Genomic DNA, 13,912 nt, shown 5'->3' on the forward strand with positions numbered 1-13,912 from the left:
CTGCATGCAATGTTTATTTAACATCTGTTCAGACAGTTTAGCAAGTATCATTAATTACCAATTATTTGGAAATGTACTCTGCCATTGTTGCCAGCATCCTTGTCTACAGCCAATACTTTGTGAATTATTCCCAGATCCTGGTTTTCTGGGACGTGAATCTCAGCCTCAGGAAGTAAAAGCTCAGGAGCATTGTCATTTTCATCCAGGACTTTGCAGATAATAGTTGCTGAACTGGAGAATGAGGGGGATCCACCATCTGTCACTAGTACTAAGGAGGAAGAACTGACAGTAAATACTCAGCCGGCTTAGCTGTGAGGGACAGTATGTAACCAAGCATTAAAACAGTATATAAAGCATTGACTGTGAGCATGCATTCCAAATACATTGCAAAACTGGAACTTCTAAAATATTGTTATTTTGTTATTATTCACAACGGAAGTGGTTATACAAGGTGCATACACGATACAGTACCTAAATGTAGACAGGGCCCTAGTTTGAGTCAGATGCAATTAGGAACATGGACAGATCTGCAAACTGAGCATTATCCTCAGAGATTCTGTGTGCGCCATACCATGCGTAAGGACATGGACGCATTTCTCTGCGAGCACTCTTTACATGAAATGGGAATTTTTTTGTGGTGACAATTCAGTTGCAATGAACTGATCTGTCTCATGTCATGGGCATATCATAGGCTTGTAGGCTAACTTCTATACTCCTTTATACTAATCATGGTGCCTGTAACTGCGGATGAAAAGCAGTTATGGGTCAGCCTTCCACATGCAGGTGGAAGGATGTTCGTCATAGATGGGCAGATACTCACAATAGCACTTAATAATATAATAATAACTTACTAGCAGGCTATCAAGACCCGAGAGAAAAGTGTCCCCAGGTACATATAACACAAGATGAGGCACATAGTGTGTCTGCTGGTAGGATTCTATTGTGATATGTGCATGTGTAACTAGAAGCCAATTAATTAATAATTATTATTATTATTATAATTTTATTTATAAGGCACCACAAGTGTTTCGCAGCGCCGTACAAAGGAACAATACAGGGAGACAAAACTTGGCATAACATTGAATAAATAACAAAAATACAGTACAAATAAAGAGCACCACAGTTCAATACACATTACAGCTTAAATGTAAGTAGTGAGGACTCAATCAACATACAACTAGAGGCTTGAGGCCAATGATGGAGATGAGTATGCAGACGAAGATGGTCACTGAGTGTTGGAGTAAAGGAGAGCTGTGAGTGAAATGTGAAGAGAAGTGGGCTTTGACAACAGGAGGATCTGCACACAGAAATACAACACAATAAACAATTAGCTGTAGCGGCAGAGCCAGTGGCATAGCACTAGCCCCCACAGACCACTTGGTGGCTTGGGGGCACTGGGTGGCTTGTGGGTGCTGAAAGGGGCTATGACTATCACTGCCTGGTTGTAGATAAATCTTGTCTATGGTCCCAACGCACCCATCGCACATGTCCTCATTGAAAATGTCCCTTCCAAATTTGCCACCACCTCATAGGAGCCAGTTATTAGTTATTATGCCTGCTAGAGGTAGCGGCAGCAATTTTGTGAGGGAAATGTGGTACTTGTTTCCTATCTGGGCGCCTGCTAAGTTAATTGCGCACCATGCTATTCTCCGTAGAGAAATCTGATCGCATCTCATCGTACACATACACGATATTGAACGATGCGATGCGATGCGATCCGATTCAATTTCCCATAGGAAACAATGTTAAATGGATCAATTTACCCAAATCAGCATAGGGAAGAATGGTAAATGGTCCAGAAACCCCAAAAAAAACCACAGAGCAGTGGAATGTCCCCCCAAAAGTAGTTGACGCCACCCCGCTATCAACGTGAACCCGAAGCGTGGCGAGCGCAGCGAGCCCGCGAGGGGCGGCGGTACGCGTCCTCCGACCTTTTCATGCCCTACTATCCACTAGGGCGTGGAGTGAGAATAGAATAGTGTGGCGAGCGCAGCGAGCCACCGAGCCCGAAGCGTGGCGAGCGCAGCGAGCCCCGCGAGGGGACGCGGATACCTTCACAGGTAAACGCGTCCCTTCGCGGGCTTCCCAGGTGTCCGCGTCGCCATGGACACCTGGGAAGCCCGCGAGGGGACGCGTATAACTGTGAAGGTATCCGCGGGGCTCGCTGCGCTCGCCACGCTTCGGGCGCGGTGGCTCGCTGCGCTCGCCACACTATTCTATTCTCACTCCACGCCCTAGTGGATAGTAGGGCATGAAAAGGTCGGAGGACGCGTACCGCCGCCCCTCGCGGGCTCGCTGCGCTCGCCACGCTTCGGGTTCACGTTGATGGCGGGGTGGCGTCAACTACTTTTGGGGGGACATTTCAATGTTCAGGGGTGTTTTTGGCCCATTTACTATTGTTCCTATGATAATTTGGCTAAATTGAGCCATTTCACATTGTTTCCTATGGGAAATCAAATCCCATCGCATCGCATCGCATCGTTCAATATCGTGTATGTGTACGATGCGATGCGATCAGATTTCATTACGGTGCCGTACGTAGAAAACCTGGGCGCCCAGATAGGAAACAAGTACCGGAAATGTTAATAGTGGCAGACATGACAGACCCCGGGGGCAGAGGGGGAAATCCTGACAACAAGCAGGTTTTTCGGGGGACTAAATCAAACTAAATCAAACTATTCTACCTGTCTGTGTGGACCTTACAACATAGGAGGAGATGACGCATGCCTTGGAGAGCGATAAAGTCAAGTCATTGCCTAAAGCAGCCAATCGGCTTTTAACTTTTATTTTTCTAGCAGTCTTTAAAATTACAGAAACAGATTGGTTGATGTGGGCAACTTCTCCAAGGCTTGTTACATACCCCTCTTCTACCTCCCAGCATGCTGTTTTCTGGAATGGAGAGAGTAAAGGTCTTATGAATCACTCATAAAAAATATGAGTGTGGAGGAGAGCTAGTAGCCTAGTATGTTGGAAGGGCCTGTTGCTGCGTAGCAGCCACATGCCTTACATGTTATAATACTGTAGGCAGGATGGAGCAAACCTGAAAATGTGATCAAGTCTCTGAAAATGCAGTTTACGGAGGTTTTTCCACTTATCTCATATGCACCAGGAATAGGTGGCGGTGCACATGTTCATCACCCCCAGTGCCTCAAGTGCGTCAGCGCATGTGCAGGCAGGACACCGGGTCATAAACTCAGTAACTACAAGAGTTGTTCTTTGTCATTGTATTAATGCATACATTTCACGTTATGCATGCGATGAGTAGCGGGATACACTGTATTAGAAATGCAAAGACTGATGCATCCCGCCCTGTATCCTGAAGTGCCTATTGTTGTTTAACAATTGCTTTAAAATTAAAAAAACACTCATCAGCAACTGTACAAGTAATCGCTGCAGTACTTACCTATAATGGTAAAGTGATCCTGTTTCTCTCTATCAAATGAGGTTGCTGAAATTAACTCTCCGGTTTTAGGTTTAATCCTAAAAAGCTCCTTTGCTGGGCCCGGCATGATGTGATACGTAAGCATAGAGTTGATTCCTGAAAAAAAAAAACGGTACTTGTGAGTTATCTGGGCGCCCGATTTCTAAATCGGGTCGGATCGGGCACATCGCATCGCATCGCATGCGACCATCGGATGCGATGCGATGCGATGCGATGACCCGATTTTTCCATAGGAATCAATGTTAAAATGGACTGAGTCCATTTTAACATGGAATTCAATGGGAAAAAGGGGTCCTTTTCATACCCCTACTATCCAAGTGGGCATGGAGTTGGATATAAACCTGTGGCGAGCGTAGCGAGCCACCGAGCCCGAAGCGTGGCGAGCGTAGCGAGCCCCGCGAGAGGACACGGAATACCGTCCCCTCGCGGGGCTCGCTTCGCTCGCCACGCTTCGGGCTCGGTGGCTCGCTACGCTCGCCACAGGTTTATATCCAACTCCATGCCCACTTGGATAGTAGGGGTATGAAAAGGACCCCTTTTTCCCATTGAATTCCATGTTAAAATGGACTCAGTCCACTGTTGTGTGCATGTTGCCAAGTGTGGCAGCAACAACAACAAAAAAACAAGACTGCAAATTTGAACCACTTTTAAATAAACCAAATCTATGTCCATATTCTCCATTATGCAAATTTAATTGCCCAAAAATTATTAATAATTACAAGATGAACAATCCTGATTAGGGTTCTCAGGAACCTTTAACAATATTTATAGTATAAAGGATTCATTAAATTGACTACAAAATTACCATGCATATTTATTCAAAAGCAAGTAATTAAAAATAACTACATTTATTTTGTTTACTACGGAGGCACATTGCTCTATTAAACAGGCTATTTTTTCTGTAACAATACAAAAGATAACCAGTTTTTTTTTTGCACATGCGAGGCTTAAAGTGGCCATGCATGGTGCGTTTTCTCGAGTGATCAGCGCTCCTGCGCTGATCAAATTGCACAGCACATAAAGTATGTGCAGCCTGTACTTTTTGTACTAGATCCCATCGCATCTAGTACAAAATGCACACTGCTGTGGCACATTGCATGATTTAGACAAACTGTTGTCAAATCTGCGCAGAATTACCATAATTCAGCTGTTATGAGCTCAGTTTTAAAACTGACTAAAATTATTTGACCATTGTCTAGTAAATCATTTGAACCATTGAATTGAATTGAAACTATTGACAATGAGCTACATTTTGCAAAGGTATGTTTAAATATTTTCAAAATACAGCCATTAAAACAGTAATACGTGGCCAATGCATACTTTGTTACCAAAAAGCACAATTTGGGACAAACAAAATATCACCTCACTGTGACACAATACTAAGGGCACAGATATTGTAATTTTTAACCGACATTGAAATACTGCATACACTTAAACAATAAATCTGAACAGCGGCGTAGCTACGTTTTGGGCGCCCCCCCCGCCGTTAGGGGGGGGGGTCCCCCGCCGCCCATTCAAACCCCCCCAATCCCCCGCAGCCTTACCTTTCGCGCTGGTCCCGGCGGCTCCGTTCTTCTGCTGAGGACCACCACAAAATGGCCGCCCCCATACAGCAGACAGTTTCAGAGAACTGTGTGAACAGCAGACAGTTTTCAGAGAACTGTGTGCTATATGGGGGCGGCCATTTTGTGGTGGTCCTCAGCAGAAGAACGGAGCCGCCGGGACCAGCGAAATAGGTAAGCCTGCGGGGGGATTGGGGGGAGGTGTAACTATAGCACTGCAGCCCCCGGCGCCCCCATATGCACAGCGCCCCCCCCCGCGGTGGGGGGGGGCTGCGGTGGTATAGTTACGCCAGTGAATCTGAAGTTGCCCACACACGGTACATTTTTTTGTTGTAGTTGCGTTTTGTACTAGATTGCATTGCATCTAGTTCAAATCACATGTGATACTCTAAAACAGCATGCAATTTGAACTAGATGCAACGCGATCTATTACAAAAAGTACTGCATGCACATACTTTTTTGACTTGCACTGTGTGATGTGAACTGCATGCGATGTGTTTTGAACTTAAAAGTTCAAAACGCATCCGACCATCTCACCGTGTGTGGGTACCGTTAATGTGATTTGCAATGGCATCTTACACATTTAGCTATTTAATTAAACATTTATTGGCTAATAGCATCAGACAGCACTGGATGTCCAAACAAATCTTGATAATATTGTATTAGTTTTCTTAATAAATTATTTAATACAAGGTTATTATTCAGCTACACCAGTTATACCTATAAAACAACTATATATAAGATAATAAAGATAAAACCTTTTATTAATATATAAATAGGTAAAATAAAATCTTCTAACCAAGCTTCTTGCAATGGCACCATGCATATGGTACAGCCGCAGCACAAATGTTTAAATATGTGTGTCTCACGGCACAAAGTAAAAATCAATGATGTTTGTATTGCACTACTTGTGGTAAAAAGACCCAACTGTGCTTTAAGCAGTATTTTACCATCTCAGACGTGTTATTAATTAGAATTACATTGAGGTTAATGTTTTATAGTTTATGGCTTCCGAGAACTGTATTTTTGTGTAATGTAAGGCTGGACAACAGTGCCACCGTGTGGACGAATATAATATAGCCACAATAACACAATAACACAAAGGACTCCAGTTTTGGTAGTTGGCATAACTTTTGAGTATGTTTAAGTATGATCTCTGTAAAAGTAATTTAATCTAATGAACAACAAATCATTAATTTTGTTTTCATATCCTAATTACAGTGAGGCCAATGACAAGCAGAGCCTAGGTGAATAATGAGGTTTCAAATAAGCAAAGTAGTGAAAAATGCAAACATTATAGATTTGTGATGAGTGAACATCCAGGGTTGTATACACACACACACACACACACACACACACCCCCCCCACCCCAAAATGACAAAGACGCCAAAGTCCTGGAGAAGCAGAGAAGCGGTATGTTGTACGGTCAGGTGAATGCACACACATTACATATGCGTGCAGTGCAGGGGATGTGCATGTGAATGGATTTATAGCTAATGGCAGTATTGCACAGGACAGGATTTCACTCTGAGAGCTGTATACCTGATCACAGGGCTCTATAAAGGTCCATACACAGTGAGCGATTTTCCCCAATGTATATGGATAACAATGATGGGAATTACTGGGCTGAAAATTGCTCAGTACATATACACTGAGCGATTTTCACTTGTTTTAGCGATTTTCCTGGTATTACCAGCAGATGTTCAGCCGGGCCAGCAATGATGCAGGATGGCGTACCAGCGCTCACCACTCATCGCTGCCCCGTACACACTGAGTGGCTTTCAAGCTGAAAGCTGCTCAAATGAGTAAACTGAGCTGCTTTCAGCTCAAAGTCACACCAGAGTGTATGGGTCTTAAAGTAGCAGCCGTGCGATCAGGTCTGAATAACCCCCCTAGACACTGTCAACCCAGCAAACCAGACCCTTGTTTGGAAACCCCTGTTCTACAGGCTAATATTGTTACTGACCAGTGCTTAAAGTGGTCCTGGTGAGGTGGTGGAACTCTCTTCCCCGCCATCTCCCCCCCCCCCCACCCATATGTCACAACCAGGGCGGGTGCTAGGGTATTCGGCGCCCCCCTGCAAGCTCAAAATGTATGACCTATCTCACATAGACATGTAAACAATAATGCGGGCCACATAACGCCACCCTTAATGCAAATTATGCCCCACAGTGCAAAAGAATCCAACAGGCCAAAAAATGTGAAAGTGCGCGCCTTAGGCGCGCCACAAAATTTTAGGGCATGGCTTTGTGGGACAGGGGATTATGCACACCGTAATGCCCATTATACATTATGTCACACAACATATTCCCCATTACACAATATGCCACACACGGTAATGACCCTTCCATATTATGCCACATACAGTAAGTGCTGCTTACCTACATGCTCATTGCTAGGGTTTTCTTGCTCAGTGCCAGTGGTAACATGCTACTGTACTCATAGATAGCGCACACAGCATTCCAGCAGCAGCCCCCTTTATCATGCTTGCTGCCTGTCAGAGCCTGACACACACTGTGCAGCAGACACCATGAAGGTGACAGGCTGCGGTGGCCCTACTTATGCAGTATTGTAGTGGCCTGGTGGGCAGATGGCACCCTGCCCCTGGCCCAGCCCGCCATTGCTGCTGTGTCTGTCTGTGCCTGCAGCTTTGCTATAAAAGAGACAGCCGGGCAGAGCGATGTAAACCCTATAAGCAAAGTGATGGAACTTTTTTATGCAGCAGGAAGAAATGCAATCACAATTATTCTAAATGCCATCAGACCTGTGATCTGTAGCTTATTTTATCTCCTGTAACTGTGTTAAAAAGCCTGTGGGAGCTTCACACCTCACTTTCTTGTTGTTATATCTGCATATTCAGGGCCATCTGACCAGTTAACCACTGCAAATGGTGGAAAAGGGAAAGAGCCTCAATAAACAGATTAGGGAAATCTTTACACAGAGAACAAGGGGGTAATGAACGGACAGTCACACTACTCTCACAAGATCAGTTATTTTCCTGCATCTTTAGGCAATCTATGGGAAATGATTTGCCTGGTATGTTTACTAAAATATTGGTTTCTTACATCATAAGTGCTGACTTTCTTGTCTATCCCCATCTGCGACTCTGCACTGCAGCACGGTGCGGCTATTTAAAATGACGCGCCGGGCCTGGCTTACGGCGCAGCAGCCAATCAAGCAGCTCTGATCGGCTCAAGAGTTACGAGCTGCCTGATTGGCTGCGGGCTGTGAGCCGGGCCCGGCGCGTCATTTTAAATAGCCGCGCCATGCTGCAGAGTTGCCGGTGGGGATAGATAAGAAAGACAGCCTGGTTTACATCGCTTTGCCCGGCAGTCTCTTATAGCAAAGTTGCAGGCAGGGACACTGCCACAGCGGGGCAAGGTGACCGGACAGAGGCGGAACCGTTCCGCCTCCAATATGGAACTGACGGAACGCAGTTCCGCCGCGTTCCGGCTCACTTTAACCCCTGTTACTGACATAGGGGGGAATTCTCTAAGCTAAAAATGCGGTAAAAACCTTGTTATCTGAGTTTTTACTGCATTTTGGGATGCACTAAGCATCCCCCTCCAGGTTACTGCGGGCTTTTAACGAGACCCCCCGCCGCCCCGCACCGACCAACCAACACCCCACACGGACCCCCGCCGCCCCACATCGCCCCCCCCCCTCACCTGTGTCCGACCTGTGACCTCCTCCTCCCTGCGCTGATCCTTTTCCGGGTGCAGGGAGGAGAGCCAGCCCCCCCGCAGCAGCAGCCAGCAGCCGGCTAAGGGAGGGAGGGGGGAGCCGCCGGGTCCCGCTGACTCACCGCAAAGGACAGCTCTTAACGCATGTTTGTGCATATGCGATAATTATGAATGCGATGGGCAGCGATAGAGGGCGGAGCTGGGGATGTTAGAACATCCCCCCATAGAACTTCTGATTTTAGCCCTTTATATTTGATAAAATCAGGTGTGAAGCCACTTAACAAACTGTCATTGCATATTCTGTATATATATATATATATATATATATATATATATATATATAACTCTGGAGCTTTATCAAAACATAATTTCTTTCATTTTCAGAGTATATCAGTTGCATTTATAGTGTTAAACCTATAAATTCCTATGAAAGTGAACCTTCTCGCCCAGCCTCCACTATAATAGAGTGCATAATAATTACCTGAATCTCTGTCCTCTGCTTCCACCATCATAATATGTTGCCCAGGATCTTGGTTTTCAGGAATTGCAGCTTCATACAACTTTTGCTTAAATGTTGGCGCAGCATCATTTACATCGATCACCCTGACTGTCAAAGTCTGCGTTGCTGAGAGAACCGGAGTCCCGTTGTCTGTGGCCAATATGGTCAAAATATAATTTTCCTGAAGTTCACGGTCTACTATAGACGATAAGGTTAACCACCCTGAAAAATTCAAATACATAAAATATGACATATATGTGTTAAATGTAATTTGTCAGTAACCTAAGTAAAACTGTATGTGAGCAAACGTCGATTTCATTCTAAAACTATAGATTACACTTGTGAGACCTAATTCAGAAATGGATGCAATGCCCCTGTCAGACACAGGAGAGTGATTATTTGTTACTGTGCACCTGAGTTACATCATACATGCATTCCAATGGTGTCCATACAGTGTCACAGTTGTGATTTTAGATGTGCACATGGTGAAGTGTTTTGAAAATGTAGTGGGTGTTCCGGGCGGTGACTGGCAGGTGGCTTAGCACATGCACAGAGATGGGTGTGTTACGGGCAGGAGCATAGGAAGGGTGGCTTCAGTGGAGCACAAGCTCCAGGATCCAAGGAAGAGAGAGGACATGCTGCCAGCCCCCTCTCCCCCCTCTTACTTTAAAAATATATCCTGAAAAAAACCCCTCATAAATGGATTTTTTCCACCCTGGCAAATACAGATTTCTTAGACTAAAATTGTAATCTGGGAAATGGAGACGGTAGATTCTGGTGGAACAAGCAGCGTCATAGGAAGAGCTGGAACTACCATTGGTGCAACAGGTGCATTGCTCCGGGTCACCTAAGGACTAAGGGGACCACTGCTGCCCCTGTCACTCTCTTCCTGTCATCCACTGTTTTACCGTGTCACACTCTGCCTCCCGCCTCTGCCTGTCACCCTCTGCTTCTCCCTGTCACCAACTTGTGAATTATGAGCTCAGGTGCAAAAATATGGCTTTGGACCAATGGCAGGACTTGTAGATTATGAGCCCAGGTGCAAATAATATAATTTTGGCCCCCCCTCCACACCAACCCAAGTTCACAATATGCAGCACTAGTGGGGACATTATGTTGCATACTGTGAACTTGGGTTGGTGTGCAGGATGGGGGCCAAAATTATATTTTTGCACCTGGGCTCATAATCTACAAGTCCTGCCATTGGTCACAGTGGTGCAGACCCTGCTCTCCTCTAAAAATGTCCATCTCCTTAAAGGAGACAGGTGTTAGAGGTCTCCCTGCACCTCTTGCATCTGTCAGGAGAGCGCAGTGTGTCTAGCGCTACCCGCAAGTGGGGATTCCCGGTATGCTGGCGTGTGGTGCCCCTGCAAACCCCCCCCCCCACCCTCCCTGGCATCAAGCATGTAAACCCCCTGGAAACAAACATGTAAATCCCCAGCAATTAGCATGAAAACCTCACAGGCAAAGAGCCTTTAACTCCTGGAAATTACCATATACTGTAACCCCCTGACAAAGAGCATGTAGGGAAGTGGAACTTCAGAGGGCACTATGTGTTTAAGTGACAGTAGTGGGGGCATAATGTGTGTAAGCGGCAATACAGAGGGGCATTATATGTGTAGGCGGCCCTACTATTGCGGACTTTATGTCTGTCTAGCCTTCACTGGCTCCCCTCCCCCCCCCCACACACACACACACACACACCAGAAAATGCATTCCCCAGCCATTGGGACATCATCAGCTGCCTCCATTACCTGCTCGCTGGGCTCCGATCACTAGCAGCCCAGCAAGCAGGTCTGAATTGGGCCCTTTGTCTGTATGCTGACTATAATGGGTTTGAGGGTACTTGTTTCCTAGAACGGCCACAATCGTGAGTGATCGTGGCTCTTAATTAAGGGACACGATCCTCACGATGTGGCCGATTTTTTACAATTTTTTCCCTTTGATTGACAGAAATCGGGTCAATCGGTCGGTCGCGACCAATTAAAATCGGCCGCGATGCGACCGACCGATTGACCCGATTTTTCCATAGACTTCAATGTTAAAAAATCTTTTAACATTGAAATCGGGAGGATCTTGTCGGTCTTGTGCCATTATAATGGCACTAGATGAGATGGACTTGATTAAGTCCATCTCACATAGTGAAAAATGATAAAAAAGGTGAAATGGGCCAATATGACCCATTTCACATTTTTTATGTGCCCGCCATGACCCCACGATAGACGTCAACCCGAAGCGTGGCGAGCGCAGCGAGCCCGCGAGGGGCGGCGGTGCGCGTCCTCCGACCTTTTCATTCCCCTACTATCCACTAGGGCGTGGAGTGAGAATAGAATAGTGTGGCGAGCGCAGCGAGCCACCGAGCCCGAAGCGTGGCGAGCGCAGCGAGCCCCGCGAGGGGACGCGTATACCTGTGAAGTTATACGCGTCCCCTCGCGGGGCTCGCTGCGCTCGCCACGCTTCGGGCTCGGTGGCTCGCTGCGCTCGCCACACTATTCTATTCTCACTCCACGCCCTAGTGGATAGTAGGGGAATGAAAAGGTCGGAGGACGCGCACCGCCGCCCCTCGCGGGCTCGCTGCGCTCGCCACGCTTCGGGTTCACGTCTATCGTGGGGTCTAGCCCACTTAGTAACATTTGGGGGGGCAATTGAAAATAATCAGGTGAAAAAAAAAAAAAATCGGGTGAAAAATCGGTCGGTCGGATCGGTCGCATCGCATGCGACCAAATCGCATGCGATGCGATCGATCCGATTTTTTATCTTACGACCACAACGATCTAAATCGTTGTGGCCGTGCTAGGAAACAAGTACCGGTTTGAGTACCCCATGTCGCAGAATAGGAGCTCTCCTATAGTCTGCTGTCTCCCTTCCCAAAATACGGATTTAGTATTAATTTAGTCAATCATTAAAATACTGTACAGTCAGAAAACAGGTGATAAACCATGATACTGCCTTGCCATTCACACACCATCTATTATCAGTATTTGATTATAATAGTTCCATAAATAAAATCCAGATGTGTTAAGTATTACCATAGCCAAAGCTAGGTCTTGGCAGATGTATGATCACTTATAAGTGGGATCATGGATCATCTTAAAAACTGTCTTCAGAAACACATTTTCCTTTTTCTACTACCAATTTGCAAGTGTATTCACTGCCATATTCCTTTCCAAAGAAAATGATCTCTCTTGAAAAATTAAGTATAATACCTGTTGCTTCATCCAGCGAAAAAACTTCCTTTGAATCCCCATCCATGATGTGAAATGTTATTTTTCCATTCCTTCCCTCATCCGGATCCTTAGCCACTACACGATGGACGAGTGAGCCAATTTCTGCATCCTCCATTACAGAAGCATCAGGCAGTGATAGGAAACTTGGACTGTTGTCATTGACGTCTTGAATGATAATCCGAGCAGTCAGTGAACAGTGCCGGCGATGTGTTATGTTAGTTGCCTGGTCAGTTGCAATCACTGTTAGAGTAAAGGATTCTGCTGTTTCCCTGTCCAGCTCTTTGTTTGTAGTCAGGAATCCATCCCATTCATGAATGAAAAATGGATTTTCTTCTTTTCCATCTGTATTTAGTGAATATTTAATCTTGCTGTTTGCTATATTCCCATCTCCATCTTTTGCTTTAAATGTATACAAGACAGTCCCAATAGGTGCGTTTTCTTCAATGCCTATGACAACAATATGGTCCAGAAAAACAGGATAGTGGTCATTTCCATCATCTACCTCAATCTTTAGGATAACAGAGTGGTTTTGAGGACGTCGCTCGTTGTAGTCTTGTATACTGAGGCGTAACATGTGTTGAGTGTTTATTTCATAATCTAGTGGTCTGGATAAGTATATATCTCCAGTGGTACTGTCAATGGCAAAATGTTTGCTGTGCTCTTCTTCAGATAAGCGGTAATGGAGATTTGTATTGGACAACAACCTATCTCCATGTGACTTCAATGAGCCAATCACCTGTGCAGGTTTCACTTCCTCTGGAACCTTTAAGGTCTTTACTTCTATACGAATTTTAAGTTTCTCTTTAAAAGTTGAAATGACCTAAAAACATTCCAATATTCAAATATTAATGCTACTGTACATCAGCATATCACATTTAAAAATATATTTAACCGTGTAGTACACCATTCTCAACTGGTAAACCTTCCCTTGTAACCATACACTTGTGACATAGCTGACACATTAGTAAGGTGCATTGGAGGCTTAAGCAGTGGATGTACACAAGGATCACATCACTACAAAATGGATTATGGGCATACAGCATGAGTACCGGATGTACTATAGGTAAAAACAAAATATTTAATATGGAGGAATGTACCTATTTATGTAGCTTGTATGCAGTAGTACATTAAAAATGGTGCAAAGAAATGCTTTCCGTATAAAGAAAAAAGCTTAGTATATCTGGAAGGTTGTTGATTATCAAGGGTTAGGTTATTGTCAACCTAATGACTAATGTGTATCACAATATATAAAGTTTGATTCAGGGGTGTAGCTAGATAGTCATAGGCCCCATAGCAAAAGTTTGTAAGGGCCCCCTATTTAGCAACTGATGGTGATAAATGGATGTAAAACATTAGGTAAAAATGGGCCCCCCTCAGCTCTGGGCCCTATAGCAGCAGCACCCCTTGCACCTATGGTAGTTAGGCCCTTGGGTCGCTTTGATAATGCAATGTAAGTTCTCTGCACTTTGGGTTGGATAACAAGGCTTCTGGGAGCTTTG

At 45.2% G+C, this 13,912-nt stretch overlaps 1 protein-coding gene across 1 annotated transcript in view; it reads right to left on the reverse strand.

Moving 5' to 3' along the window:
- DCHS2 (dachsous cadherin-related 2) overlaps positions 1-13,912 on the reverse strand; it is a 269,106-nt gene that overhangs the window by 33,661 nt on the left and 221,533 nt on the right. Inside the window, exons 9-12 of the mRNA XM_083171960.1 lie at positions 12,393-13,233; positions 9,169-9,408; positions 3,404-3,538; positions 59-268 (exon numbers count right to left, since the gene is read on the reverse strand). Of these exons, the coding sequence (XP_083028086.1) occupies positions 59-268; positions 3,404-3,538; positions 9,169-9,408; positions 12,393-13,233 (1,426 nt within the window). The remainder of the gene's footprint in view (positions 1-58; positions 269-3,403; positions 3,539-9,168; positions 9,409-12,392; positions 13,234-13,912) is intronic.

Source organism: Crinia signifera, chromosome 1 (assembly GCF_055691185.1).
Source record: "Crinia signifera chromosome 1, ASM5569118v1, whole genome shotgun sequence".
Lineage (NCBI taxonomy): Eukaryota > Metazoa > Chordata > Amphibia > Anura > Myobatrachidae > Crinia > Crinia signifera.